The sequence below is a fragment of the Microcaecilia unicolor genome, chromosome 5 (assembly GCF_901765095.1).
Source record: "Microcaecilia unicolor chromosome 5, aMicUni1.1, whole genome shotgun sequence".
Taxonomy (NCBI): Eukaryota; Metazoa; Chordata; class Amphibia; order Gymnophiona; family Siphonopidae; genus Microcaecilia; species Microcaecilia unicolor.
In genome coordinates, this window is record NC_044035.1 from 156,304,867 (window position 1) to 156,331,868 (window position 27,002).

General features: G+C 42.7%; 1 protein-coding gene across 3 annotated transcripts in view; it reads right to left on the reverse strand.

The window, feature by feature from the left end:
• PIK3AP1 (phosphoinositide-3-kinase adaptor protein 1) overlaps window positions 1–27,002 on the reverse strand; it is a 228,723-nt gene that overhangs the window by 107,638 nt on the left and 94,083 nt on the right. For all 3 annotated transcript variants that reach the window (XM_030203478.1, XM_030203476.1, XM_030203475.1), the window contains exons 5-6: window positions 19,560–19,702; window positions 5,947–6,079 (exon numbers count right to left, since the gene is read on the reverse strand). In XM_030203478.1, coding sequence (XP_030059338.1) covers window positions 5,947–6,079; window positions 19,560–19,702 — 276 coding nt within the window. The remainder of the gene's footprint in view (window positions 1–5,946; window positions 6,080–19,559; window positions 19,703–27,002) is intronic.

Sequence of the window (27,002 nt, forward strand, 5' to 3'; positions counted from 1 at the left end):
TGAGCTGCTGGCACAAATTTGCATATGGTGAAGATGGTAGGCATATAGATCTCTCTCTTGCTCATTCATTAGGGATATCCTGAAAACTTTACCCGTTGGCAGCCTTTGAGTACTAGAAATAACCACATAACTGTTGGCCAGACATTTTGATGCCCAGTCAAAAGTTATGATGTTAAGTATGGGACTGATCGGATGTGTTCTAGGAGCAGGTTTACCAGATTCTGCATAGAACTGATATTCAGCACTATTCAGTTATCTTTATTGGCTTCAGTAGGACCACATAAATGGGTATCCTAAATCGAAGCAAATAATTTAGATGGCCTTTTACTAGGCTGTGGAAATAATTGGCCTAAGTGTGCCCTTACATGAGTAATTTCCACGTGCTAATGTTATTAAACAAGGATTTTTGACTCTATGTAAACTTCACTCCATTTGCAGATACCCCTTCTCTCCGTATTTTAATACATGCATTTCTGGTTTCATATTTAGACTACTGTAATGTAGTGTATTCAGGTATTTTTGGCTCTCTTCATCGTCACCTCCAAACCCTTCAGAATTCTGCAGCTCCCCTTCTTCTTAGAGCACGTAAGTCTAACCATGGTACACCTCTACTGGCGTCCCTTCGTTGGCTTTTAATTTTATATTGCCCTCAGTTCAAAATGCTCTGCTTGATCCATCAAGCTCTTCATACAGATTCTCCTTCTTACCTAGCATCTTTAACTATTCCTTATACCCCGTACCTTGCACTCAGATCTCTTGACTCCAATTTCCTTGTTCTTCCATCCCCTCAAATGGTTCACTACAAATCCACTCGGTCTTCTGAATTCTCTTTTTTTTTTTGGCACCCCATCTTTGGAATGGCCTACCTCCCAACATTAGAGGGAAGGCCTCTTTTGACAAATTTAAGACCCTCCTTAAAACTCAATTTTACTGTTTGGCCTTCGGCCATTATCCGGTCGTAGTCTATATCTGAAGTGTGGGTATTCTGTGAGCATGAATCCTGGCACCTCAGTGCTACTTTTCTTGGTGTGTTTGTGACTGTCCTATTGATTTCTGGCATTCTTTTTCAGGTTGCTTTTATTGTACTTTATTGTACACCGCTGTGATCAAGCTGTTACAACAGCGGTATATCAAGTTTTAATGAACTATAAACTGTAAGACAATATTTACTTTAGCCATAAACCTCCCCAATTTTCTATTTATTTCATTAATGACCATGCAGTAAGGGCTCCCGTGTTATCTGTACACTAACCAGTTAGCACACAGTAATGTACATGCACTTATAGCATTTATACCCCACTCTTTCCCGCTCGATAGCAGGTTCAGTGTGGCTTACAAAGTATGGTACAAAGTATCACAAAGATAACACAAAGTATGGTACAGTATCACAGAGATAAGCCAGATTATATAGAGTAGGACAATAGGAAGAGATGTGGGGGAGAGGATTGGAGTATGATAGTGTTAGTGGTGTGGATTAGGTTCGAGAATTAAGTTGGGTTGTTTGGGTAGGCTTGTTTGAAGAGGTAAGTTTTCAGTAGCTTTCGGAAGGTTAGCACAGGAATACCCACTCTCCCCTGACACACCCTCTAAAAAATTACATAAAAATACTTACTGTGCTGTTAGCACACACACATGCAAACCTAACTTGGGACACATCATCTCCTCTTCCCTTACCTACTGTTCCATTGTTCCCCCCCTCCCCCCCCCCCAATGTCCAGCATTTCTCTGCTGGATTTGGCAGATGCAGAATCTGCTGAATCTCTTGAGCAGGATTTGCATAAGAATCATCAGATATTGAAAGTTGAATGGCTGAAGGGGTCTTGACCATCTTTTAGCTAGTGTGCTAAGTGGTGAGGAGGTAGGAAGTGATGTGGGTACTGCCAGAATCAAGAGCATTCCACAGATAAATGCAAACTGTAGAGAGTAGGAAGAATGTACCTGCCTTTCATCCTCTCCTCTGTCCTCTGCCCCTGGTCCAGCAGCAGTAGCAATAGCAGCAGTCCCCCACCCCAAGGAAGTAGAAGTCCTATAAAACCTCAGAGATGAGGATCCATGTATGCAGAATGCAATTACTGCATAAAGCACATTAGTAGAGGGAAGCTGAAGGACCATCTTACCAAAATGGCATGCAAAATCATTTGCACTAAAAGCACCCTTTCCAGCTCAGTGCAAGGGAGGGTGCTGATCCAAGGCTAGGGACTAATCAGGCAGTGGAAACAGCAGTGGCAGAAAAGCTATGGAAAACCCCCCAAATCTGTTTCCTAAGCAAAGACTCCAGTCTCTTTTCCCAGTGAGTTGGCATGCCAGCAATCCCGATGCACATCAAAGCAAGTCATGTGAGCGTAATGTCTTCAAATGGGTTAGTCTTGTACATACTATGACAATAATAAACCTCACTCCTCAAGGTACAGTATGTGGACTATAATCTTAGTCTCTCAAATTTACTGCTAATGCTTGCCACAGTACTTGCTCTGTGCCAAAGAGAGCTTCCTTCTGGAGTTCATAAGATGTAGTTTGTATAGACAACCTATCAAGGTGGGCGTAAAAATTCCCTTAAATCTGTCACCATGGAAGAGGTGGGATAGTGTTCAGCAGCACTGTCACAGGGCAAGTGGCAGGCAGAATCAAAGGTAGGGACATGATGCACTGGGGAAATGTCTGCCCTGGATGACCAGCTTCTACAGTGGCTAAGAATGTGAGGTTTAAGAAGCTGTTGCATATATACATAGTGAATGATGTCAGATAAAGACCCGAATGGTCCATCCAGTCTGCCCATTTATATGTACACCTGAGTTTCATTTGTCCCTGCCTTTCTCAGAGCACAGACGGTAAAAGTCTGCCCAGCACCGTTCTTGTACTAAAAGTTCTGAAGCTAACGTCAAAGCCCCTTAAAATTTACACTCCAGCTCATCCATATCTATTCAGCCACGATCAGGGTGCAGACCATAGAAGTCCGCCCAGCACTAGTTTTACTCTCCAATTACCGGTGTTGCCACCCAATCTCCGCTAAGATTGATCCTATCTCTCAATTACCAGTACTGTGCAGGACAGCTTTTAGCAGGCAGATCCCCCAATTTGTTTAATCAGTTGTGTGCCTAGCTGCAGGCAGAGCTGGCAAAAGTCAGAGGGTAGTAGCGTGCATACCTACCTCTCACTGACAGCACTGTTGGCAGTTGGATATGACAGTAGCAGACTGTAGGGTGAGAGCACCAGTGGGCTCTACTGCACACCCAGATGGTGGATGATAAGCCATACTTGGGTCCTTAAGTTAACAAAAGTAAGGGGAATACTTAATCTCTGTCTCTCCCTGCCAATTTTGCCCTGCTATAGATGTTTGTCCAGCACTGATCCCTACCTCCCAACTACTGGAGTTGCCAAAGCCCATTCCACCCTTGATCCTGATCTGTTTTTGCCATTTATGGGACCCAGACTGTAGAAGTCAGCCGGGCACTGGTCATACTTCTGAACCTCAGAAGCTGCCGCCAAATCTCACTCCAGTTATGAGGTCATTTAAGTTTTGTTGAGTGGCCTAGTGGTTAGGGTGGTGGACTTTGGTCCTGAGGAACTGAGTTCAATTCCCACTTCAGGCACAGGCAGCTCCTTGTGACTCTGGGCAAGTCACTTAACCCTCCATTGCCCCATGTAAGCCGCATTGAGCCTGCCATGAGTGGGAAAGCGCGGGGTACAAATGTAACAAAAAAAATTCTATTCTTTTTCTATATAGTGTTCCTCTGTGTTTACATAAGTACATAAGTAGTGCCATACTGGGAAAGACCAAAGGTCCATCTAGCCCAGCATCCTGTCACCGACAGTGGCCAATCCAGGTCAAGGGCACCTGGCACGCTCCCCAAACGTAAAAACATTCCAGACAAGTTATACCTAAAAATGAGGAATTTTTCCAGTCCATTTAATAGCGGTCTATGGACTTGTCCTTTAGGAATCTATCTAACCCCTTTTTAAACTCCGTCAAGCTAACCGCCCGTACCACGTTCTCCGGCAATGAATTCCAGAGTCTAATTACACGTTGGGTGAAGAAAAATTTTCTCCGATTCGTTTTAAATTTACCACACTGTAGCTTCAACTCATGCCCTCTAGTCCTAGTATTTTTGGATAGCGTGAACAGTCGCTTCACATCCACCCGATCCATTCCACTCATTATTTTATACACTTCTATCATATCTCCCCTCAGCCGTCTCTTCTCCAAGCTGAAAAGCCCTAGCCTTCTCAGCCTCTCTTCATAGGAAAGTCGTCCCATCCCCACTATCATTTTCGTCGCCCTTCGCTGTACCTTTTCCAATTCTACTATATCTGCCTTCACAACCTCCTGCAGGAGGGCATTTCACGCATCCGCTATCTTTTCTTTGAAAAAGTATTTCCTGACATAGCTCCCTCAAGTTTCCCACCCTGCAACCTCAACTCATTAATTCTAATTCTACTGCTTGCGGGTCTCTAAAAAAGATTAGTTTGCATATCAATACCTTTTAAATATTTAAACGTCTGTATCTCATTTTGTTTGCATAGTACACATTTTTATGTAAGTTGACCTGAGTTGTCTTCTGGCTAGAGGTTTCTGGTTTCTGCTCTTTTTTTTTTTCCAGATGGAGGAGATAATTTTAGAAAGGCTTTTCTGCATATTCAGCGTCTTTAAGATGCGGATAAAGAGCCTTTGTAAAATTGTGCAGCTGTATGCGTTTATTTAAGTATGCCAATACATGTATTTAAATGCGTAGATGTTAAGTACATAAGTATTGCCATAATGGAACAGACTGAAGGTCCATCAAGTCTAGCATCCTGTTTCCAACAGAGGCCAATCCAGGTCACAAATACCTGGCAAAATCCCAAAATAGTACAATACATTTTGTGCTGCTTATCCTAGAAATAAGCAGTAGATTTTCCCCAAGTCCATTTTAAAATAATGGCTTATGGACTTTTCTTTTAGGAAGCTATCCAAACCTTTTTAAAACCCCGCTAAGCTAACTGCTTTTTACTACATTCTCTGGCAACAAATTCCAAATTCCAGTGTTTAATCACATGATGAGTGAAGAAATATTTTCTCTGATTTGTTTTAAATTTACTACTTTGTAGCTTCATTGCATGCCCCTTAGTCCTAGTATTTTTGGAAAGAGTAAACAAGCGATTCACATCTACCCGTTCCATTCCATTCATTATTTTATAGACCCTTATCATATCTCCCCTCAGCTGTCTTTTCTCCAAGTTGAAGAGTCCTAGCCACTTTAGCCTTTGCTCATTGTGAAGTCGTCCCTTTCATCGCCCTTCACTGTACCTTCTCTAATTCCACCATATCTTGTTTGAGATGCAGTGACCAGAACTGCACACAATATTCGAGATGTGGTCACACCATGGAGCGATACAAAGGAGTTATAATATCCTCATTTTTGTTTTCCATTCCTTTCCTAATAATACCTAATATTCTATTTGCTTTCTTAGCTGCCACCACACTGAGCAGAGGGTTTCAACATATCATCAACAAAGGACACCTAGATCCCTTTCCTGGTCGGTGACATTATTTATGGTATGTTAAAACCCTCTGCTCAGTGTGGCTAAGAAAGCAAATAGAATGTTAGGTATTATTAGGAAAAGGGGTGGATTTGCAATCTGCATGTGCGCTTTATAAAATATGTGTGTACTTGCATAAAAGGTAACTTTATAACAGGTTGCCCAGGTGGAGAGGCCAACTAGGCACCTCTTTCAGGCCTATTTTATAAAGACATATATACTTTTTTTTACAAAATACCAACAGAAATCAAGGGTAAAATGAACCTGCATACATTTTCAGGACCCTTCTCACTTAGGAACACATGTGGGATATATTCTAGAAAACAAAACTGTATTATTTGTACATCCATCATCCAAGAGTACTGGGGCTGTACAGTCTGAGAGGTTTGACAGAGCAGCTGTAGAAGAAGGTCCTGGACTTTGACTTACTTGTAGCAATATCATCCTCTTCCAACTGGTTGATACCAAAGACATGTAAACCACTTGCAGGAATGTTCTTCTTCAGTGACTCTGTCAGCAGCTTGTCCAAGGTCTCCACACTATAAGGAACAATCTTAAAGGCCTAAGAGCAAACAAGAGAACTCATTGTTTATTAACGGCACATATTGCTTGCAGGTCTTAAAGTTAGTAAGGAGTTATAGGGATCAACTATGGAAGTAGAACAATTGCTGATGCTATAGCCACAGTCCCTAGTTTTCCATGAAACTTTGGGGCTAGTTACTGTGTCAGGAGTCTACAGCAAAGTTCCCAAAATTCTGTAGAATATTTGCATAAATTTTGCTTATTTAAGATACAAATTATTTTACATTATAAAAAAATGTTTCTTGATCTTTTTTAGTGTCTGGATAATATACACTGTTTGTTTTTCTTTTTTCCATTTCTCCAGTTCAGTTTTTACCTCTTTTATTCTTTTTTTTTTAATTTCTCTTTTTCTATTTCTTCTTCTATCTGAGTTCTCAACCCAGTCCTCGGGGCACACCCATCCATTTGGCTTTTCAGGATATCCACAATGACAATTCATGAGGTAGATTTGCATGCACTGCTTCCTTTGTGTTCAAATCTGTCTCATGCATATTCACTGTGGCTATCCTGAACACTTGACTGGATGGGTATGCCCTGAGGACTAGGTCTATATTATTCTTTTGTTCATTCTTCGCTTTCTGTTCAGTTTGATCCTTTTTTGCAGTTTCTTTCCCCTTCAATCTCTCATCCATTAGTTTCCCAGTTCTATGTCTTAGTGTCATTACTTATCCCTCCCACTTTCTCTTCTTCCTTAGCACCCAGTCTCTCATCCTGATTCTCTCATTCTTAACCTCACCAACAACCAACCTCTCACATCTCTCTGCTCTCTTTTCCCCACTCTCAGTACCTAAAGCTCCACCCCTCCTGCTCTTTTCCAGCTTCACCTTCACCCTGCCAATCAATCAACTCTCCCACCTTCTCTTTTCCTCTCTTCTATCAGAGTCCACCAATTATCCTTCCTTCTTTCTCTACTCCAGATTAGAGAATGACACGGGGATGGGGACCCACGGTAACCATGGAGAAGGGGATGGGGTGGGGACAGAGCCCGTTGGGACGGGGACAAACTCTCTCCCCGTGCCATTTTCTACTTTGAAGCCTGTTAATGAACTGGACTGTTATTTATGTTTGAGTGATGCAGATGACGATATTTTGATTTAAAAAAAAAAAAAAAACAAGCAAACATGCTGGCCACAACTAGCAAAATTTGCATGGGGGATCCTGTACATTCCTGCTACCAGCACATCTTTTAAGAAGACAAGTTGCCTGTTTTTATTATTGTTTTCTATTTGTGATTTATAAACAACAGTTGCACAGCATATCGTTCCTTTTCATACTTTAATAAAAAAAATTTAAATATAAAATCATAAATGTTTGAGGCTTCTGCAGATGAGGACAGAGCCAACGGGGATGGGGACCAAACCTGTGGGAACTGGGCAGGGATAGAGAAGGGCCCACGGGGATGAGACGGAGATGGAGACAGAACCTGTGGGAACAGGGTGGGGGTGGGGTCACGGCAGAGACAGGGACAAACTTTGTCCCCTTGTCATTCTCTACTCCAGATCCTCAGTCCTCTGTCACATGACCTCTAGTTTTCTCACACTTTCCCCTCTCCCTCCATACCCACCAATTACTGATTCTACCTTCATCCTGCTTCCAAATCCTCCTGGTTCTTCCACCTGCCCTCCTGCAGTGACATTTCTTAGTGTCAGCTTTCTGTGTTTGGCACCACTCTCACAGTTTCAATTATGTGTGCTCTATAGAGTCCGGCACAGCTGGAAGGCAGATGGGGAAGGAATGCAATCTTGGGAGAGGGTATCAGTATGGGTTAAAGGGAATGTAGATTCATGGACATGAGAGGAACAGACATGAGAAGAGAGCAGTGCTTCTCAACCTAGTCCTCGGGGCACACCCAGCAAGTCAGGATTTTAGGATATCCACAATGCATATGCATGAGATAGATTTGCTCTCTGCTTCATTGGTATGCAAATCTATCTCGGGTACATACATTGTGGATATCCTGAGAACCTGACTGGCTGGGTGTACTTTGAGAAATGGGTTGAGAACCCTTGAGGTAAAGGGGCTGAGGATGGGAAGAGAGGGTTGATCTGGGATTAAGGATGGAGAACCTTTTTCATCCCATCTCCCTCCTACTGTGGCTGGTTCTAGCAGTGTTTGCTGGTATCCTGTGATTATACAAGGAGAAGCCAATTCTGGGATGAGGGATATATTTTAACAAAATAATTTGAAAAGTAGTAGTAAAACTGGAAGATATTATGACTTTAAAAGACAAGCAGGTGAATACAAAGTTCAGACTTGAGATTATGCTCGGAGGACTAAAGAAAACTCTGTTCTGCATGACAAAAGTAAGAATTTGGAAAATCTTCCCGAGATAAGGAATCTAAGAATGTTTATCTCTCCTGTGATTTCAGAAAGCTGCTGTTTCCGTGCACAGATCTCCAGAGCACTTGGCATCTTTTATGTATAAATGTTGGCACTTATATGTGGAAGTGACAATTTTTGGCGTGTTGAAGTGGTGCCAGTTTAGGAGCAAATACACAGAAGGTGAATTTAATAATGTTCATGGCAACCCCCCTCTCCCTCCCCCTCCCCCCGAGGTTACACACAATTACCCACTCACTCATTTCAAAACTAGGATAAAACACGCACTTTGAGAAAATCGATCTGTGGCTCAGAGCTGGTGTAAAAGGTGATAGAGAACTTTTCTTAAATATGTATATTCCCAATGTAAAATGAAAATCCAAATGAAAGGCAGGTCTATAAGATGAACCTAATGTAAGACACTAATTTGTGCGTCGAGGGGTCTTTTTACTAAGCGGAGGAGTGGCCTAGTGGTTAGGGTGGTGGACTGGTCCTGAGGAACTGAGTTCGATTCCCGGCACAGACAGCTCCTTGCGACTCTGGGCAAGTCACTTAACCCTCCATTGCCCGCCGCATTGAGCCTGCCATGAGTGGGAAAGTGCGGGGTACAAATGTAACCAAAAAAAAAAAGCCATGGTAAAAAGTGGCCTGCAGTAGTGTGGGCGAATGTTTTTGGTGCGTACTGGGCCTTTTTTTTACCGTGGGATAAAAGGCTTTTTTAAATAGAAGCAGTAAAACTATTTCCCATAAAGCAAGTAATGCTGTGTTGAATAGGTTCTAGAATGTTTCCTAAGCTAATACAGTTTAGTAAGCGGGTTCTCTGACTGGGTGGGGAGGGAGCTAGGAATAATAGACGTTATCATTTCAATGATGACCTGGGCTCATAACAGTCCAGACAATGGGTCATCTTAGTTGTAGTTTCAAGGCAATGGAGTGGAGGAGTGGCCTAGTGGTTAGAGCACTGGTCTTGCAAAAATCCCACTGCTGCTCCTTGTGATCTTGGGCAAGTCACTTAACCCTCCATTGCCTTAGGTACAAACTAAGATTGTGAGCCCTCCTGGGACAGAGAAATATCCAGTGTACCTGAATGTAACTCACCTTGAGCTACTACTGAAAAAGGTGTGAGCAAAATCTAAATAAATAAATAAAATGGTTAAGGTAGGGTGGAAATGGGATGTGATTCAGCAAATCAGGATCTCAAAGGTTTTTTTTATTTTTTAGAATGCTCATTATTCTATATCAGTTTGATACCTTTGCTTAGACTAGTTATTCAGCTGTTTGATGGTTGGTTCTTTTGATCCTGAATAAGATTGACAATCCTTAAAAATCTAGAAATAAGATAAGTACGAAGAGTTGGGTGGGAGGTGGGGAGTTCGGGTTAGAAATGAAAATTGTTAAAGGTACTGAACACATGTTTCTGTTTGAATCAATGTATTTTTATTCATTTGTTCAATAAAAATTGTTTACAGTTAAAAAAGGGCAGTAAACACCCATGCGCTAGAATTAAAGGTAACGCGCAACTATTTACTGCCTGAGCCCTTACCGCCACCCACTGACCTAGCAGTAAGGGCTCACACACTACATGTGCGGTACTCATGCAATGTGGCCATGCTGCCAATTACCGCTGGGAACGCCCCCCTCCCCCAGTAGAAAATAGAAAAATATTTTCTATCACGGGAAATGGTGCATGCCAACTTCAAAATTATTGCCAGGTGGGCAAGCTAACCAGGCGGTAGTGTCAATTTGGCCTGTGCTACACAAGCGGTAGCCCTACCGCTGCTTTGTAATTGTAAAAGGGCTTCTAAGTTTCTAGACTAGCTACACTTGCACATGTGACTGATGCCATAAATTGGCAGTTATGCATGAAATTTCTAGGCAATACTCCTATAACCTTGGCCCATATGTCTCTTAGCATGTAATGACAACTGGGCCACTATACCCATGGATCAGGGGTTCTCATTCTAGTCCTCGGGACACATCTAGCCAGTCAGATTTTCAGCATATCCTTGGTAAATATGCATGAGCTTGATTTGCGTACACTGCCTTCATGTAGTCAAATCACGGTAAGATTGAAAAACTACAAGAGGACCTTACGAGACTGGGAGTCTGGGCGTCTAAATGGCAGATGACGTTTAATATGAACAAGTGCAAAGTGATGCACGTGGGAAAGAGGAACCCAAACTATAACTACGTCATGCAAGGTTCAGCGTTGGGAGTCACGGACCGAGAAAGGGATCTAGGTGTCGTCGTTGATGATAAATTGAAAACTTATGCTCAATGTGCTGCTGCGGCTAAGAAAGCAAATAGAATGTTGGGTATCATTAGGAAAGGGATAGAAAACAAAAATAAGGATATTATTCTGCTGTTGTATCGCTCCATGGTGCGACCGCACCTCGAGTATTGTCTTCAATTCTGGTCGCTGCACCTCAAAAAAGACATAGTAGAATTGGAAAAGGTGCAGAGAAAGGCGACAAAGATGATACAGGGGATGGGACGGCTTCCCTATCAGGATAGGCTGAAGAGGCTGGGGCTCGTCAGCTTGGAGAAAAGGCGGCTGAGGGGAGATATGATAGAGGTCTATAAGATAATGAGTGGAATGGAACGGGTCGATGTGGAGCGTCTGTTTACACTTTCCAAAAATACTAGGACAAGGGGGCATGTGATGAAGCTGCAGTGTGGTAAATTTAAAACAAATTGGAGGCAATGTTTCTTTACTCAATGTGTAGTTAAACTCTGGAATTCGCTGATGGAAGAGGTGGTTAAGGCGGTTAACTTCAAAAAAGGGTTGGACGGCTTCCTGGAGGAAAAAGCCATAGAATGTTATTGAATGGACGAGGGAATAATACACTATTTCTAGGATGGGCGGGACAAATTGCTTGTTCTTTTGGCCGCTGTCGGTGGCAGGGTGCTGGGCTCAATGGACCCTTGGTCTGTCCCAGCATGGCGATGCATGTGTACTTATGATATGCAAATCCAACTCATGCATATTCATTGTGGGTATCCTGAAAACATGACTGGCTAGGTGTGTCCCAAGGACTGGGTTGAGAACCTCTGCCATAGATGGAACATGGGCGTATCATCTGTGTTCCACCTAGCAATGCGCACACTTACAAAACACTATCATTTGTGCGTATTGCAAGGCGTACAGAGGTGTGCCAGCTTATACCAGCTATTGACCTAGTGTAAGCAATTGTGCCTAACATTTGGCACTCCAAATTGGACATGTGGTAATATTTTATAATGGGTTAGGTACGCACTAACACCATTAGGAAATTGGCACTAAGCACATCTGCTTTGTGATGCCTTAAAGGGTTCCAGGCGTGATCTGGGAAATTACAGACCAAAAAACCTGACTTCAGCATCGGGCAAAAGAGTGGAACATATTATAAAGAATAAAATTATAGAACACAAGACAAACATGGTTTAATGGGACAGAGTCAGCATGGATTCAGTCAAGGGAGGTCTTGCCTCGCCAATTTGCTTCATTTCTTTGAAGATGTGAACAAATATGTCGATAAAGGTGAGTGTATCTAGATTTAGTGTATCTAGATTTTCCGAAAGCTTTTGACAAAGTACCTCATGAGGGACTCCTGAGAAAATTAAGAAGTCATGGGATAGGAGGCAATGTCCTTCTATGGATTAAGAATTGGTTATTGGACAGAAAACAGAGGATAGGGTTAAATGGCCATTATTCTCAATGGAGGAGGGTGAATAGTGGAGTGCTGCAGGGATCTGTACTGGGACCAGTGCTATTTAACATATTTATAGATGATCTGGAAATTGCAGCGACAAGTGAGTTGATTAAATTAGCAGGTGACATGAAACTATCCAAAGTTGTCAAAACACATGTGGATTGTGAAAAATTGCAGGAAGACCTTAGCAAACTGGAAGATTGGGCATCCAAATGGCAGATGAAATACAAGTGATGCACATTGGGAAGAATAATCCAAATCGTAGTTATCTGAGGCTAGGGTCTACCTTAGGAGTAAGCACCCAAGGTGTCATTGTAGTCAATACGCTGAAATATTATGCCCAGATTGCGGTGATGGCCAAAAAAGCAAACAGCATGCTAGGAATTATTAGGAGAAGGATGGTGTAACCTCACTTTGAGTATTGTGTTCAATTCTGGTGACCGTATCTCAAAATAAATATAGTGGAATTAGAAAATGTTCAAAGAAGAGCAACCAACACGATAGAGGGGATGGAACTGCTCCCATATGAGTAAAGGCTAAAGAGGTTAGGGCTCTTCAGCTTGGAAAAGAGACAGCTGAGGGGTGGGGGGTATGATTGAGGACTACAAAATCCTCAGTGGTGTGGAGTGGGTGGAAGTAAATCGACTTTTCATTAATTCAAAAAGTACAAAAACCAGGGGACACTCAATAAAATTGCATGGAAATACTTTTAAAACGAATAGGAGTAAATATTTATTCACTCAAAGAATAGTTAAGCTCTGGAACTTGTTGCTGGAGGATGTGGTAATGGCAGTTAGCATATCTGGGTTTAAAAAAAGTTTTGAAAAGTCCATAGTCTGCTATTGAGACAGACATGGGGAGGCCACTGCTTGCCCAGGGATTGATAGCATGGAATGTTGCAACTATTTGGGTTTCTGGCAGATACTTCCAAGTATGGCTATTATGTTCTTGGGACCATATAGTTTTGGTGCACTGGTTTACGGCTTTTTAAAAATGTCTCCCTATTTAAATAAACAGTCGCCCCCTATAAAACATTTTTTGTCTAGGATCTCTGGGGTTACCTCTAGTAAAAGGTTGGCTGCAAATAGAGTTAAAGAAGTACTGAAGGAGAAGCTTTGGGGGTAGATATTCAGCCAACGGCACTCAGCTTTTTGCTAACTGCCACTGGTGTTATCCCTGGAAATTAAAAGCCTGGTCATGTCTGGGCTCACACAGACGGCAAACACATAGGGGCCCTTTAACTAAGGCACAGGAGGGCTAACGCGCAGGTAATGTGTGCCAAATTAGCACTACCGCCAGGTTAGCGCATGCACCCAGTGATAATTCTGAGTTTGGTACATGCTGAATCCCGTGGTAGAAAATAATTTTCTATTTTCTACCACAGGGGCGTTCCGGGCGGTAATCAGCAGTTGGTACGCACTGCATGAGCCCTTTCTGCTAAGTCCATGAGTGGCAGTAAGGGCCCAGGCCATAAATATGTATGTGCTAGTTTTAATTTCAGCGCATGCCCATTTCTCGAATCATTAAAAAAAAAAGCCCCTTTTTCCAGCCATGGTAAAAAACAAATGGCCCAACGTGCACCCAAAACATGCACCTACACTACCGCAGGCCAAGCAGCTTACTAAAAGGACCCCATAGTCGGTTAAGTATGATATTCAGCACTGAATCAGCTACGGTGAACTACATATTGGGCACCGAACTTTAGGCACCAGTTTAAGATGTGTGCCCAACTAGACTGGCTCACAAGTCAATTAGTGCTGATAATTGGGTGCTAATTGGCACTAATCAGTAGTAATTTCGAATTGGGCGCACATCTTGCAGTGCACTATTCTATAACAGTGTGCATCCAAATACAGTGCAATCCACTTAAGTGCAACGGTCTGGGACCAAAGAAATACATGCAGTTAACCGGAGCGTGCACTTAACCGTTGTGACTCAAAGAAGCTTGACATCTGATAAACATATGTACAGTACTGTTATACGTACAGTATACAGTCTCCATTAACTGACATTAGGCTTACTTGAAGTAATCAGTCATAGTCCTCTGTACACTCTTGTGTCTGTGAGTTCCATAGACTATGTCTGCCAGATGGTAAAAACTGTCATAGCACTGCCATCCAGTGGCCTCCAGATAGGCCCGCACTGTGTTGACTCTCCAGCGCTCTTGCAAAAGTGACAGGAGGAGGTTGGTGAATTTCGTCAGCATGTGCCTTGCTGCTCACTTCATCATCTGTTTCATCATCAGCCCTTGCCTGCGTGCAGGCGCATATCTTGACATCAGTGCTGTCATCAGCTGTTTGTAGATCATAATGAACAGATACGTAGTGATGAAACTCCTCTTCAGTAACACCAGCTGGGATGTCTAGCCTGTTCATCTGACGTGTTTGCAACAGCTGCATCTGTTTCGTCCTTCTCCACATCCCTAACAAAGCTTGCCCGCTTGTAGCAGTTCACAATGGTTGCCTGAGTAACATGATTCCAGGCTTCTTTCTGCATATGTAGGGAATCCAACAGTGATTACGAGCCAGTTCAACAGCACATTTATCCTTGCCAGTCTGGTCATCCATAACGCTCATCAGACAACGTAGCACAAGAGCCCGATAATGTTGTTTGAAATTGGCTATTATGCCCTGATCCATAGGTTGGATCAGAGATGTAGTGTTTGGTGGCAGGAAGACCACCTTGACGTTAGACAGCCTGACATCATCACTGTGTGCAGCATAATTATCACAAAGCAACAAAATCTGACACTTTTGTGCCCGCATTCTAGTGTCTAACTTCTTTAGCCAGTGCTTCCAAATTTCCCCAGTCATCCATAAATTTGCGACACAGGAAGTCGCTTAACATTCTTGAAACAATGGGGCTGTTTGCTCTTTCCAATGACGAGTGGTTCCAACTTCTCACTCCCATCCATATTGCAGCAAAGGAGGATCGTCAGTCGGCCCTTCGACGTTTTACTTCCTGTAGTTTTGGCTTGTTTGAATGCAAATGTTCCAACAGGAATTGCTCACCAGTAGAGACAGTTTTTGTCAGCATTGAAAATGTCATGAGGTGCAAACTTGTTCAAGATGGTAGGAAGAACTGAAACAACCCAATTTTCAGCACCAAAGTCATCAGCGTCTTGTTTTTCACCATGCTGTTTCTTGAATTTTATGTTGTTCCTCTCCTTCCATCTTTCCAACCATCCAACAGTGGCTTTGAATTCAGTTAGTCCAAGACTTTCAGCTAGCTGATTAGCTTTCTCCATAAGCAGTGGACCACTGACAGGAAACTGTCTGCTCCTGACATGAGAAAACCACTGAAGAAGAGCATCTTCTACATCCTCAGCTTTTCCCGCCCGTTTACGTTGCCGGTGTGGATTTGTATTGTTTTGCCAATCTTCCAGAAGCTGGTCTTTCTGCTTCAAGATACGTGACATTTGACTGGGATTGACACCATATTCTTTTGCAATAGATGCTTGACTTTGTTTGTTTTCTAATTTTTTAAGAACTTCTATTCGTTCAGCCAGTGTTAAGTCTTACAGTTGCAAGACGACGACTCCAGTGTACACTCTAACAACATTCTCTCACTTCTTCTGCCTGTGGCAGTTAACCAACGAGATTTCAAATTTACCACCCCTTTGTCACGCACCAATTGGTTTCCATATTCTGTGCGTGCGCTTATGCGGAGTCTTTCCTGCAGTGGAGCAGTCTTAAACCATGAATATAAGCGAATCTTGCACTTATCAGTGGTGCGCTAAACCGAAGTTTGTCCCCATAGAAATTGATGGCGCCAAAAACGGGACCGAAGTATGGCATGCAGTTAAACAGAGCATGCGCTTATCTGACGTGCATTTAAATGGAGTGCACTGTACTAGAGTGTGCAACCCAAAATGGGTGTGGCCATGGGAGGAACATGGGTGGGTCAGGGGCATTCCTTAATTTGTGCAGTGTTATAGAATACTGGGGATGTGTGCTCAAATTAGGTGCCAAGAATTACAGCTGGTTTCATCAGGCGTAAGTCCTGGAACCCAAATTTGGGTACAAAATTGACACTCAATGCTATTCTATAATGGCGCTCATCTTTGAGTGAAAACCGAACAGAGAGGGTAAACAGCATACAAAAAAAGCAACACTGGGCCTTCAAGACTGAGACAACAGGAGTATTTTATTGACAAGTGACCCAACACGGTTAACGCCGAAACATGGCCCGTGTCGGGTCACTTGTCAATAAAATACTCCTGTTGTCTCAGTCTTGAAGGCCCAGTGTTGCTTTTTTTGTTTGTGCTCATCTTTGAGTGCCCATTATAGAATAGCGTTGACTACCTATTATTTTTCAGCACTGATTTTTTAGCGCCATTTATTGAATCTAGCCTTAACTAGGCATTTTTAGTGATGTTTTCCAGTTCAGTGCCACTGCATATGCCTGGTTAGCTCTGGACAAGCGATTTAAATGGCCAGGAGCTGTTTTGCACTGCATTCAGTGAATTCCTTCACAAAGGCTATAAATAAATCCTAATAAATTTAATTAATTAATTAATTAAATCACTTTGAATATCTACCCCTTACTTACCCTAAAGTATTCCCCAAGCTGCAACATAACTGCTTACAGTTTTGGGCAAAGTAATTTTATGGAGCCATTTTTAGCTACTTGAAACTTAAAATCATCAGCTTAAAAATCCTGCTTATTTTCTTTCAGGTTCTAGCATGCCCCGAGCACCATTTGATCTTCATGACTTGTGAATGCTTGATCTGGTGGCAGCTGTTGGGGAAAACCTGCAGCAGAAGATAGCCAGAATCACCCACAAGTTTTACTTTCGAAGGTCCCATATATCTGTCACTTTCCCTGGCTGACAATTGGGAGACTGTAGGACCCAGGAAAGAGCAGGAGAGGTGGTGCCCAGATTGAGACCAGAAAAACTTTTGCTGTGGTTGCCAAATAATATATCTTGTTCAGTGCTTCGGGTTTTCTTGTGCAGCAGGTGTTCTGTCCAATTGCTGGATCGGCACTCAAGTCATAAAAAATGCATGCTGCCTACAGTACGCTGAAACCCTGAAGAAAATGGAGACTGGCAGGATTTTAAAGCTGATGGCTATGACTTGACAGCCTTAATTTGGTATATTGATGATTTTGCAAAGAGAGGTGAACAGGTTTAATAACATTTGAGGAACACTTAGGGCAAATAAGATTGTGATGCTGTTTCCCCTTTAGTATAAGGCTTTATCATGTCCATTAAGGCTCATAAGGGAGATGAATGGATACTGTGATATTTTATTATAGTACTTATAAACAGAAGGAAGAGAATAGATACTGAATGTTTGATAATACTAAGATATTAATGTTTTTATACTTAGCTCATACCTTTTTCAGTAGTTGCTCAAGGTGCGTTACATTCAGGTACACTGGGTATTTCTCTGTCCCAAGAGGGCTCATAATCTAAGTTTGTACCTGAGGCAATGGAGGGTTAAGTGACTTGCCCAAGATCACAAGGAGCAGCAGTGGGATTTGAACCAGCCAACTCTGGATATCAAGACCAGTGCTCTAACCACTAGGCTACTCCTCCACTCCACTCTTACAGTGATAATATATAGCTACAGTGTGGGCAATATTCAAAACAATTTAAATGGGCAGGAGATTCTATGACCTCTAGTGGCAGCCATTTTGAAGGGGAAGCCGCAGTGGGGAGGACTGAGAGGGTATCGCTCCTGCCCTTTCTCCCCACAGATCAAGGAGTTAGGCCAAGGGGAGGGGGGATCTACAGGGGTGGGGGATCCTTTGGGAGTCAGTTGCTGTTCCAGGGAGAATCAGAAGGTGGGGTCAGTTGCAGTTCTATAAAGATGGAAGGGAGGAATGGTCAGCTGTAGTTCCAGGAGGGTGAGAGGGAGGAAAGGAGGATCAAAGGGGAGTCAGTTGAAGTTCTAGAGGGTTGGAGGGGCAGGGGGGTCAGAACTGGAGTGGGGATGGGGTCAGGACCTGACCATATACCCTTATGCAGGTCCCGGATAATTATTGGCTGGGATCCTAACAGATCCTGGAGCCCGCTTCCTATCTGATCAGGTCTGGATATTCAATGCCAGACCCTACATGGCCCAGTATTAAATATGCAGATCTAACATAGCCGTGATGGTAAGCGTATCACTATCACTGGCTGAATATTAATCGAAGTATATATAAGCTATACATACTGCAGTGTGATGATACAATAAAATTAACGTAAGTAGGTGATGTATTACTACACTAAGATACTGGAATTCCTGTGGGTTATAACCTACAATGATTCTCGTTTTCTTTTAGACTAAAACATCTCCTAGAACTCTGTATGACAGCACTGAGATGCAGGAGGGGAAAAATGAATGTAGTGATGCATTATAAATCTGAGATATAGAAGGATAGGAGTAAACACAGCAATATGTTACAGTCTACAGTGGCGTAGCCACAGGTGGGCTTGAGTGGGCAGGGGCCCACCCACTTAGGGTTCAGGCCCACCCAACAGTAGCACATGTTTAGTGTTAGCTGCTAGGGATCCCAAGCTCTGTCAGCTGAAGACTTCCCCCTGATGGTAATGAAAACGTTACTCTCCACGATACTGGCACCTGCGCATGCTCAGTTTTCAGTGCATGCCTGCTGCAGACTACCAAGGTGGAGAGAAGCATTTTCCCACCAGCTGAGATATTCTTTTGACAGGGGGGGGAGGAGAACATTTGGTGCCCACCCACTTCTTGCCTAGGCCCACCCAAAATCTGCTGTCTGGCTACGCCCTTGGTTACAGAACTGAGAAATAGAACGGGAGGGACTGGAAACAATATTAGAGTGCTAAGACACGGAAAGGAGATTCATGGATAGAGGGAGGCATTTTTGCTGTTGAATCAAACAGTAATTATTAATTTAAAATTAAGCCACCCAATGGCAAGAATTCCAGTTATCCTGGATCTGCAGCTGAACTGTGATGGTTACAAGCACCTCATTTCTCTTTGATAGCCCTGTCTGAGTAATAACCTAAGATATAACTGCAAGACAACTTTGACGTTTTGTTTATTTATAAACTTGCTTGAGTGCTTTTTCGATAATATAATACAACAAAGTGTTTTACAGTATAAGAAAAGTAAAACCACAAGCTCCTGGGGTGGGGAATCTCAGATCTGTTTCCAAGAGCATTCACAGAGATCTGGAGGATTGAGCCATGTTAGAAATCCAAGAACGGGGCAGAGTCTGCAGGACTCTTGTGGGCCCAGATACCAGGAATGAATATGATGACTGAGCGGAGAGGTGAGACGGGATAATGATGGGAAAGATTGGGTGTAGGGGAAGAAGGCGAGGAAGGAGAAAGTAAAGGATAAGTAATGTGGGCACTGTTAATAATAACCTCTTATATCGGCATCCCTATACCAGTGAGAGATGCTGGGAAATAGCCTATCCTGACTCAGCATCATAGGACAGAGAACAATTATAAATAACTAGAGAGAGAATTACCTGGCACATAAATTCAATGGGATTGGTGGTGGTGTCCAGCAGGTTGCTAAGTTGCTCCATGTTAGTGTAATAGCGAAGCTTTGCTGTGCATACAGTCAGTCCTCCAGCAAGAACTGTCAGAGAAACCCATCCTGAGGGAAAATCTAAATGAGGAAAAGCAGGAGTTAAACCACAAGAAATGGTCAGAAATCAGTCTTGGGCTTTACGAGAGGTCTAGGCAGTGCAGTTTTTCTAGCAAAAAAGGTGCCGGTACTCAAATGCTAGGCCACCCTTCAGGGGTGAGGTGATCACTGGGGGACCCACCCCACAATAGCCAGGCCCCCTGCAACCAGTCACAGAATCTATGACAAGGCAGAATTGGTGTGTAGAGCCTGAGATCTTTCATTAAAACTTGGGGTCCATGGGCCAATTTTAGCAGACAATGGAAAAGGTGCTGGTACTAAGTACCCCCAGGTACTCCCTCAAAAAAAGCCCTGGGTCTAGGCAGCAGTTAAAAAAAGTCGAGACATTAACACACAACATGTTGAGCCCAGGGCAACACTTGCATCAGCGCATGTAAGTTGCCTTCAATTTAGTTTCATAAAGAATAATCTGCATAGGTGTAGTATTGGGAAGGAATGGGGATGGGGGGAGTGCCCCTCTCCCACCCAATGTTGCACATGCTAATGCTAGATTAGTCCTCCTAGCTCTACTGGCAATATATCTTTCTCACTCTTAGCCCCCCCCCCCCCCCCAAATTAAGCAGCCAAATTACACTGATAATGATTTGATTTTAGGACAGCTTAGCATTTCTCACCACCCCTTCTATATTTTCTAGGTTACCAAATTCCTATTCCCTGAGTGGAACCTAATACCCACACTAGATATTTATTAAAGGTGCGTAGATTATTTCCTTTACTATTTACAAGATTCCTTTTTTTAATTAGTTTGTGACCTGAATGTCACTATAGCCTGGTGCACGCCCCTATCTCTGGATATGCTGGGGGTTGTAGGAAGTCTGTACCCTGGAATCAGCATGAATCCACATCTAGCAAGTTTTCAGAGGGCCTATGAAGCCCAACCCCATGAGGGGACTGGGAGGGTAGCTGGTAAGGCTATTTACACCCATGATTTTGGAGAGAAGCTTTCTTCCAGAACCCTAGCAGCCAGAAAGTTTGCAAATCAAACCAATCTGCCTTATCTATCATTCTCAGGTAGCAGGGTCTGGGATTGAGATATGATCTAGGTTACTTCTGTAAGCTGACCTGAACGCTCTGACTCAGCTCTCACACCCAGCTCAGCATCACCCCGGGTACAGTGTGGAAGAGGCCACGTTGAAAGGGGTTCCTTTTTCTATCAAGCAGGTCTGAATGCTGGGCAAGCCCAAGCCAGGGGGGGGGGAGGGCTCTGAACTCTCAAGGAGGGGAGACAAAACAAAAAGACTGGACGGGTGCCTGCAGGAAAGTAAGGAGCACTAGATTCTCCTGCAATCCATAAGGGAAGGAGATCCTATTTCAGCTCATACCGCTAGGGTCCTGGAATCTGCCTGTGGAGCCTAAAAAGGAGTGAGTAAAAGGAGTTCAAAGGAGAATGAAGTCTTTCTAAAAGAGGAGGACAGTAAAGCTATTGTGTATATAGTATTTTTATTACATTTGTACCCCGCGCTTTCCCACTCATGGCAGGCTCAATGCAGCTTACATGGGGCAATGGAGGGTTAAGTGACTTGCCCAGAGTCACAAGGAGCTGCCTGTGCCTGAAGTGGGAATCAAACTCAGTTCCTCAGGACCAAAGTCCACCACCCTAACCACTAGGCCACTCCTCCACTCAAATATAGTACTGTATATTTGTAGAAGAAATTATAACACAAGACTATCGCTACTTCAGGAAGCAGGTGAAAGCTTGGCTCTTTTCCCAAGCCTTTAATGGAAGAAGCAAAGTAAGGCATATGCATACAGTATTTACAGGTCTTTGCTTGTGCATATATATTGATTAATCTTTTATTTTACTTCCCCGCATTGAAGTGTTACATTGGGTTTGTTTACATTTGGTCTTCCTTTAATTTTATATCATAAAAATTCTAATAATCATTTATTGAACTCAAATGGAAGAAGCAACAAACTTACTAGTCTCACCCACCAAGGACTAACACTGGCTGCAAATACAGCACTGTAACAGGACTTGCTTATCCACTCCTATGCATTTTCATGCCTCTTTCTGACTCCACGTACAACTTGCCTTAGTTAGTCCCCTTATTCTCTAACTTCTGTTACTCTATCTTATCTGTCTATATTCTTCACTTTTGCATACACCCTATGCTGTCTATTAAGAGGTTTTACTGTGTATTGTGTTGAAATTGCAAGTAGCGTATTATAGCTAATAAACATTTCAGGAGTATAAGGAGTTGTATCAGCCCCAATTGATTCAGAATGATGCAGCAAGACTAATAGAAGGGTGTAAGCAACGTGACTACATCACACCGTTTTTGCATAAACTTCGCTGGCTACCAGCACAATACAGAGTCAAATTTAAAACTCTCTATTTGACCTTCAAGGCCCTTAAAGGAAATGGCCCAGAGTACTTGAAGAATAGGATCTCCCTCTACATACCTTCAAGGTCACTAAGGTCCTCCCAAGGAGTTTCCCTAACCATACCCTCTCCAAAGGACATCACACAATGTGATACCTGCAAGCGAGCCTTCTCCGGAGTAGCCCCCAAGCTCTGGAATGCACTCCCTAAAAGGCTTTGCTTAACACAAGACTATCTCTACTTCAGGAAGCAGGTGAAAGCTTGGCTTGTCAACCAGGCCTTTAAAGGAAGAAGTATATGATACCGGCTGCACATATTATAGCAGGACATATTTATCCACTCCTTCCCTAGCCAAGATAATGTTCAAGCACTTTTCTGATCTCATTTGCAACTCTCTTTAACTAGTCCTTTAGGGGCCCTTTCACAAAGGCGTGGCGGCTCTACGCATGTGCAGCTTGCGCCAAAATAAGACTACAGCCAGGCAAGCGCACCTTCCTGGCAGTAATTTTGGATCTGTCCCATACCACTGGGAAAAAATTATTTTTTATTTCCTACCTTGTGTGGCGTTTCCAGCATTAATTGGCCGTTGGCGCCGCCGACCAGTCACTGTGCCTGTAGCGTGTGAGCCCTTACCATTAGATCAATGGGTGGTATTAAGGGCTCAGGCTGTAAATAGGCATGCACTGGTTTCAATTTTACCGCAGGCCCATTGAAAAATGCCCTTTTTCCCAGCTGCAGTAAAAACTGGCCCAGTGTGCACCAAAAACACGTGCCCACACTACTGCAGGCTACTTTTTGCCACAGCTTAGTAAAAGGACCCCTTATTTTCTTACTCCTGTTACTTTATCTTATCTATCTGTATGTTCCATCTTTGCATACATCCTATTCTGTCTATTAAAATGTTTTATTAGGTATTGTGTTGGCATTATAATGTAGCATACTATGCCATACTTTGCATTGTTTGAATATTTTTACTGCTGTAATTGTCTATTGCTTATGTTTGACTTATTCTTATTCTACACCGCCTTGAGCGAATTCTTTCAAAAAGGCAGTAAATAAATCCTATTAAGAAAAATAAATAGTAACTCAAAAAATGATTATTGGGAATGCACTTATATATAATATACAAAGCTTTTATTCATATTACTATTAAACACTTTTTCATAAGATACTACCTCACACTCAAGTACAGTGCATGACAATTATTGTCAAAATCTAAGCATCGAAGTATCTTAAGTCAATGAAGATCACGCTGTTTGTACTTCTAAATTCAATAACACAGTGGCATTCCTAGGGGGGCTGACACCCGGGGTGGCGCCCCGCCCCCCGGGTGCATGCCGCTGGGGGGGGGGGGGGGGGGAGTGTTGCAGCGCGCGCCTGCGGTGAGTTTACTAACTTTGCTCGTTTGCTGCAGCTCCCTGTGCCCCGGAACAGGAAGTAACCTGTTCCGGGGCAGAGGGAGCTGCAGTGAACGAGAGAAGTTAGCGAACTCTTGCAGCAGGCTCGCGCCGTGGCACCCCCCAGTGGCGTGCACCCGGGGCGGACCGCCTCCACCGCTCTCCCCTTGGTACGCCACTGCAATAACACAAACTAGCTTAAGCAAGCCAGAATCTTGTCATTTGTTCAAAAGCATCCAAAAACAAACTTTCATAGATAGGTCTGTGTGTAAAAGTCAAAAAGGGTTAACATCCCCTCCTCATTCATGCTCCAGAAGTTATAATAATCCACTAGATCTTCTATTATCAGCAATAAAATCCTCAGGTTGAAGTCTGTCCTCAATAAAGATTTATATTTCGCCACTTTGCCTTCTTCAGGAGGTGGAGAGCTCACCCGAAAATATATATGTATAACCACCACCACCACCAAATATCTTGTTATAACGTATTCACCAAAAGATATAAATACATCTTTATAATGTAATAAATAATATTTGAAATATCAAGTCAATACTTTTTAAAGCTTTACATAATGGCAGCTTACCGGGACAAAACTGGGAACCCACACCTGATCAACCTTAACGGTCAGAAAACGCTGATGGGCAGCTTGCCTTCACTGACTTAAGATACTTCATTCCTTGGATTTTGGCAGGTAGAGAGGCTTATTTTCAAAGCACTTAGCCTCCCAAAGTTCCATAGAAACATATGGAGCTTAGCCTCCCAAAGTGCTTTGAAAATATGCATAAGAGACTACTTTTAGTGTGTTAGATTACTTCATTTCATCTCCCGAGTGTGAGATAGTATGTTATGAGCAAGTGTTTAATTGTAATATGAATAAAAGCTTTGTATATTCTATATAAGTGCATTACCACTACAAAATGTTTTGAAGTAACATATTATGCCATAATAGTACTTTTATTTGAAAATGCTTTCTGTTGATATTGTCCATTGCCTATGCTCAGATGGATTTTGTTGTTTATCGCTTTGGGTGAATTTCTTCAAAAAGGTGGTAAATAAATCAAGACATATATACCTCAAGTGCTTTGTTCGCTACTATTTATCTTGATTAATGACTGCTCCTGAAGGCTGACCCCCCCCCCCCCCATTGGTTTGATATTACATTTGTAACTACAGTTACCTGATTCTATGTAGAATGGACTTATTTTTGAAAGCAGCCATATCAAGAAGGCCCAGGTAGAGAAGTCAGATAATGTGAAATCTGTGAGGGTCTTGAAGAGAATTTTTCCTCCCACCCCATGGCACCCATCACCTTATTAATTATGCAACCCAGATAATATCCTCATATATGGGTGTGCCTGGGGTCCCTACAAGTGATTGAAAAATACACTCTTTATCAAACATTAAAAAAATGAAAGAAAAATTTGCTGGTCTTAGACATCACAGAAAGTATAATAAAAAAAAACCTTTTTAGACAAAACCAAATATGAGGGTATGTTTACTAAGGCACGTTAGTGTGTTTAACGTGCCTATAAAGTTAAGGCTTGTTAAACGTTAATGCGCCAATACATTCCTATAGGCGCGTTAGCGTTTAACGCACATTAAAAATGCTAACACGCTTATAGCATGCTTTTGTAAAGACATGCGATAGTCCACATTACACGGAGTCAAAAGTGCAAACAAAAAAGACATCAAAGAAACTTAGGGGTCCTTTTGCTAAAGGGTTGGTGGTTGCCTAGCGCCAATCTGGAACTACCACTGGGCTACCATAGAAGCCCGGTGGTGTTTCCCATCCCCAGCGCATGCCATTTCCGGTATTATAAAAATATTTAAAATATTTATATTTTTGTAGCACTGGTGCTTACTCGGTGGTAATCGGGCAGTGGGTGGCGGTAAGTGCTCCCCCAAAATGGCTGCGCAGCAAGCGGTTCTCATACTGCATAGCTATTTCTTTTCCAACAAAAAAGACAGCCTTTAACCCACTGCAGTAAAAGGGGGCCTCAGCGTGCATCAAAAACACATGCTGAAGCTAGTGCAGGCCCCCTTTTACCACAGCTTAGGGTCTGATATTCAAAATTGATTTAAATAGCCAGGAGAAGCTCCTAGTTGTTTAAATCGCTTGTCCAGGGCTAACTGGGCATTTTCAGCAGCACTAACCAGGGTCAGAGACAGAGTCAAATATAAATCCTGAACTTCCAGTTCTGTAACATGCCAAATTCACAGAAACTTCAACAACAGATACAGAGCAGAATTAGAATGTTTCATATTACAACTCAACATGAAACACAGTCTAGGGGCCAAATTCTGCAGTCACCACAGTAACGCCAATATAAATTTCCTCTACTGCCAGACAATGTGTGAAGTAACAAAAAACCCTGAAAAAAAGATACTCAGAAATAGCACCTATTCCCAGAATTCAATTGGTATCAACTCTACCTGTGAACATGCAGCACTTCAGATATTCAAGAACCACATATAGTTCCATTTGAAAAAACCAGAACAAGCCAGACTGCTACAGATTCCTACACAAAACCTAGATTACCTTGTGAAAGTCTTCACAACCTTGTACATTTTTTCACATTCTGCTATATTTTAATGTGCAATTCAAATGCATTAAATTAGGAGTTTGTTTCATTAATCTACATAACATACTTTACACTTTCAACATGAAAGAACTAGTAGAAATATTCAACAAATGGGGAAAACGTGGAGCATGGCTCATGAATTTTTTTCTAACTCATCTGTGTTCATGACTGTGTATGTGTTTGATTTACAGGAGAGAGAGGAGGAGGCAGTTTTTGTTCATCGGGGATGGTGGGGAAGCTGTAGGAGGTAGTTTTTCAGGGGTGGGGCAGTTTGGGGATGGTAGGGTAGTTGCAGGTGGTAGTTTTTTTTTTGGGGGGGGGGGAGGGTGGGAAGAACAGAGAATGGGGAGGCAGTTGGAAAGGAGGACTTCCCTAACTGGGGGGGGGGGGGGGGGGGGGAGGGTGGGAAGAACAGAGAACGGGGAGGCAGTTGGAAAGGAGGACTTCCCTAATTGCTATATTTCTTTGTATGTCAGCTTCTATGTTACAAAGCAGGAACTGCTTCTCTCATAGAAATGTCAGGCCATTTGGAGGGGGGAGGGGAATGGGTGACTTATTTCTGTGGAATCCCTAATCCAATCTGGCCCATTTGTTAACTTTAAGTATCTTTTCATTAATTTTTTCCTCCATGCCAAGGTTTCATCCTATTCTGTTAAATTTTGGAGCATTATTTTTCTCCCAGACACACATTCTTAATTTCCATTTGCATGTTCAGAAGAGCATACCCCACCGACCCAACATAAAAATTACCTGGACACTTGCGACACAATAATGTAACCAAAGACCGTAACGGACATTACCTGACTCTTCTTCCCCCTTTCCCTCTCTAAGTTCCCCCCAACTGTACCTACCATACATGTACCTCATTCTACCACAATATCACTTTGTATTCATTCATACCATGTATTTGTTCAGACCGGAATCGGCTAACGCTGTTAACGGTAATATGTAAGCCACAT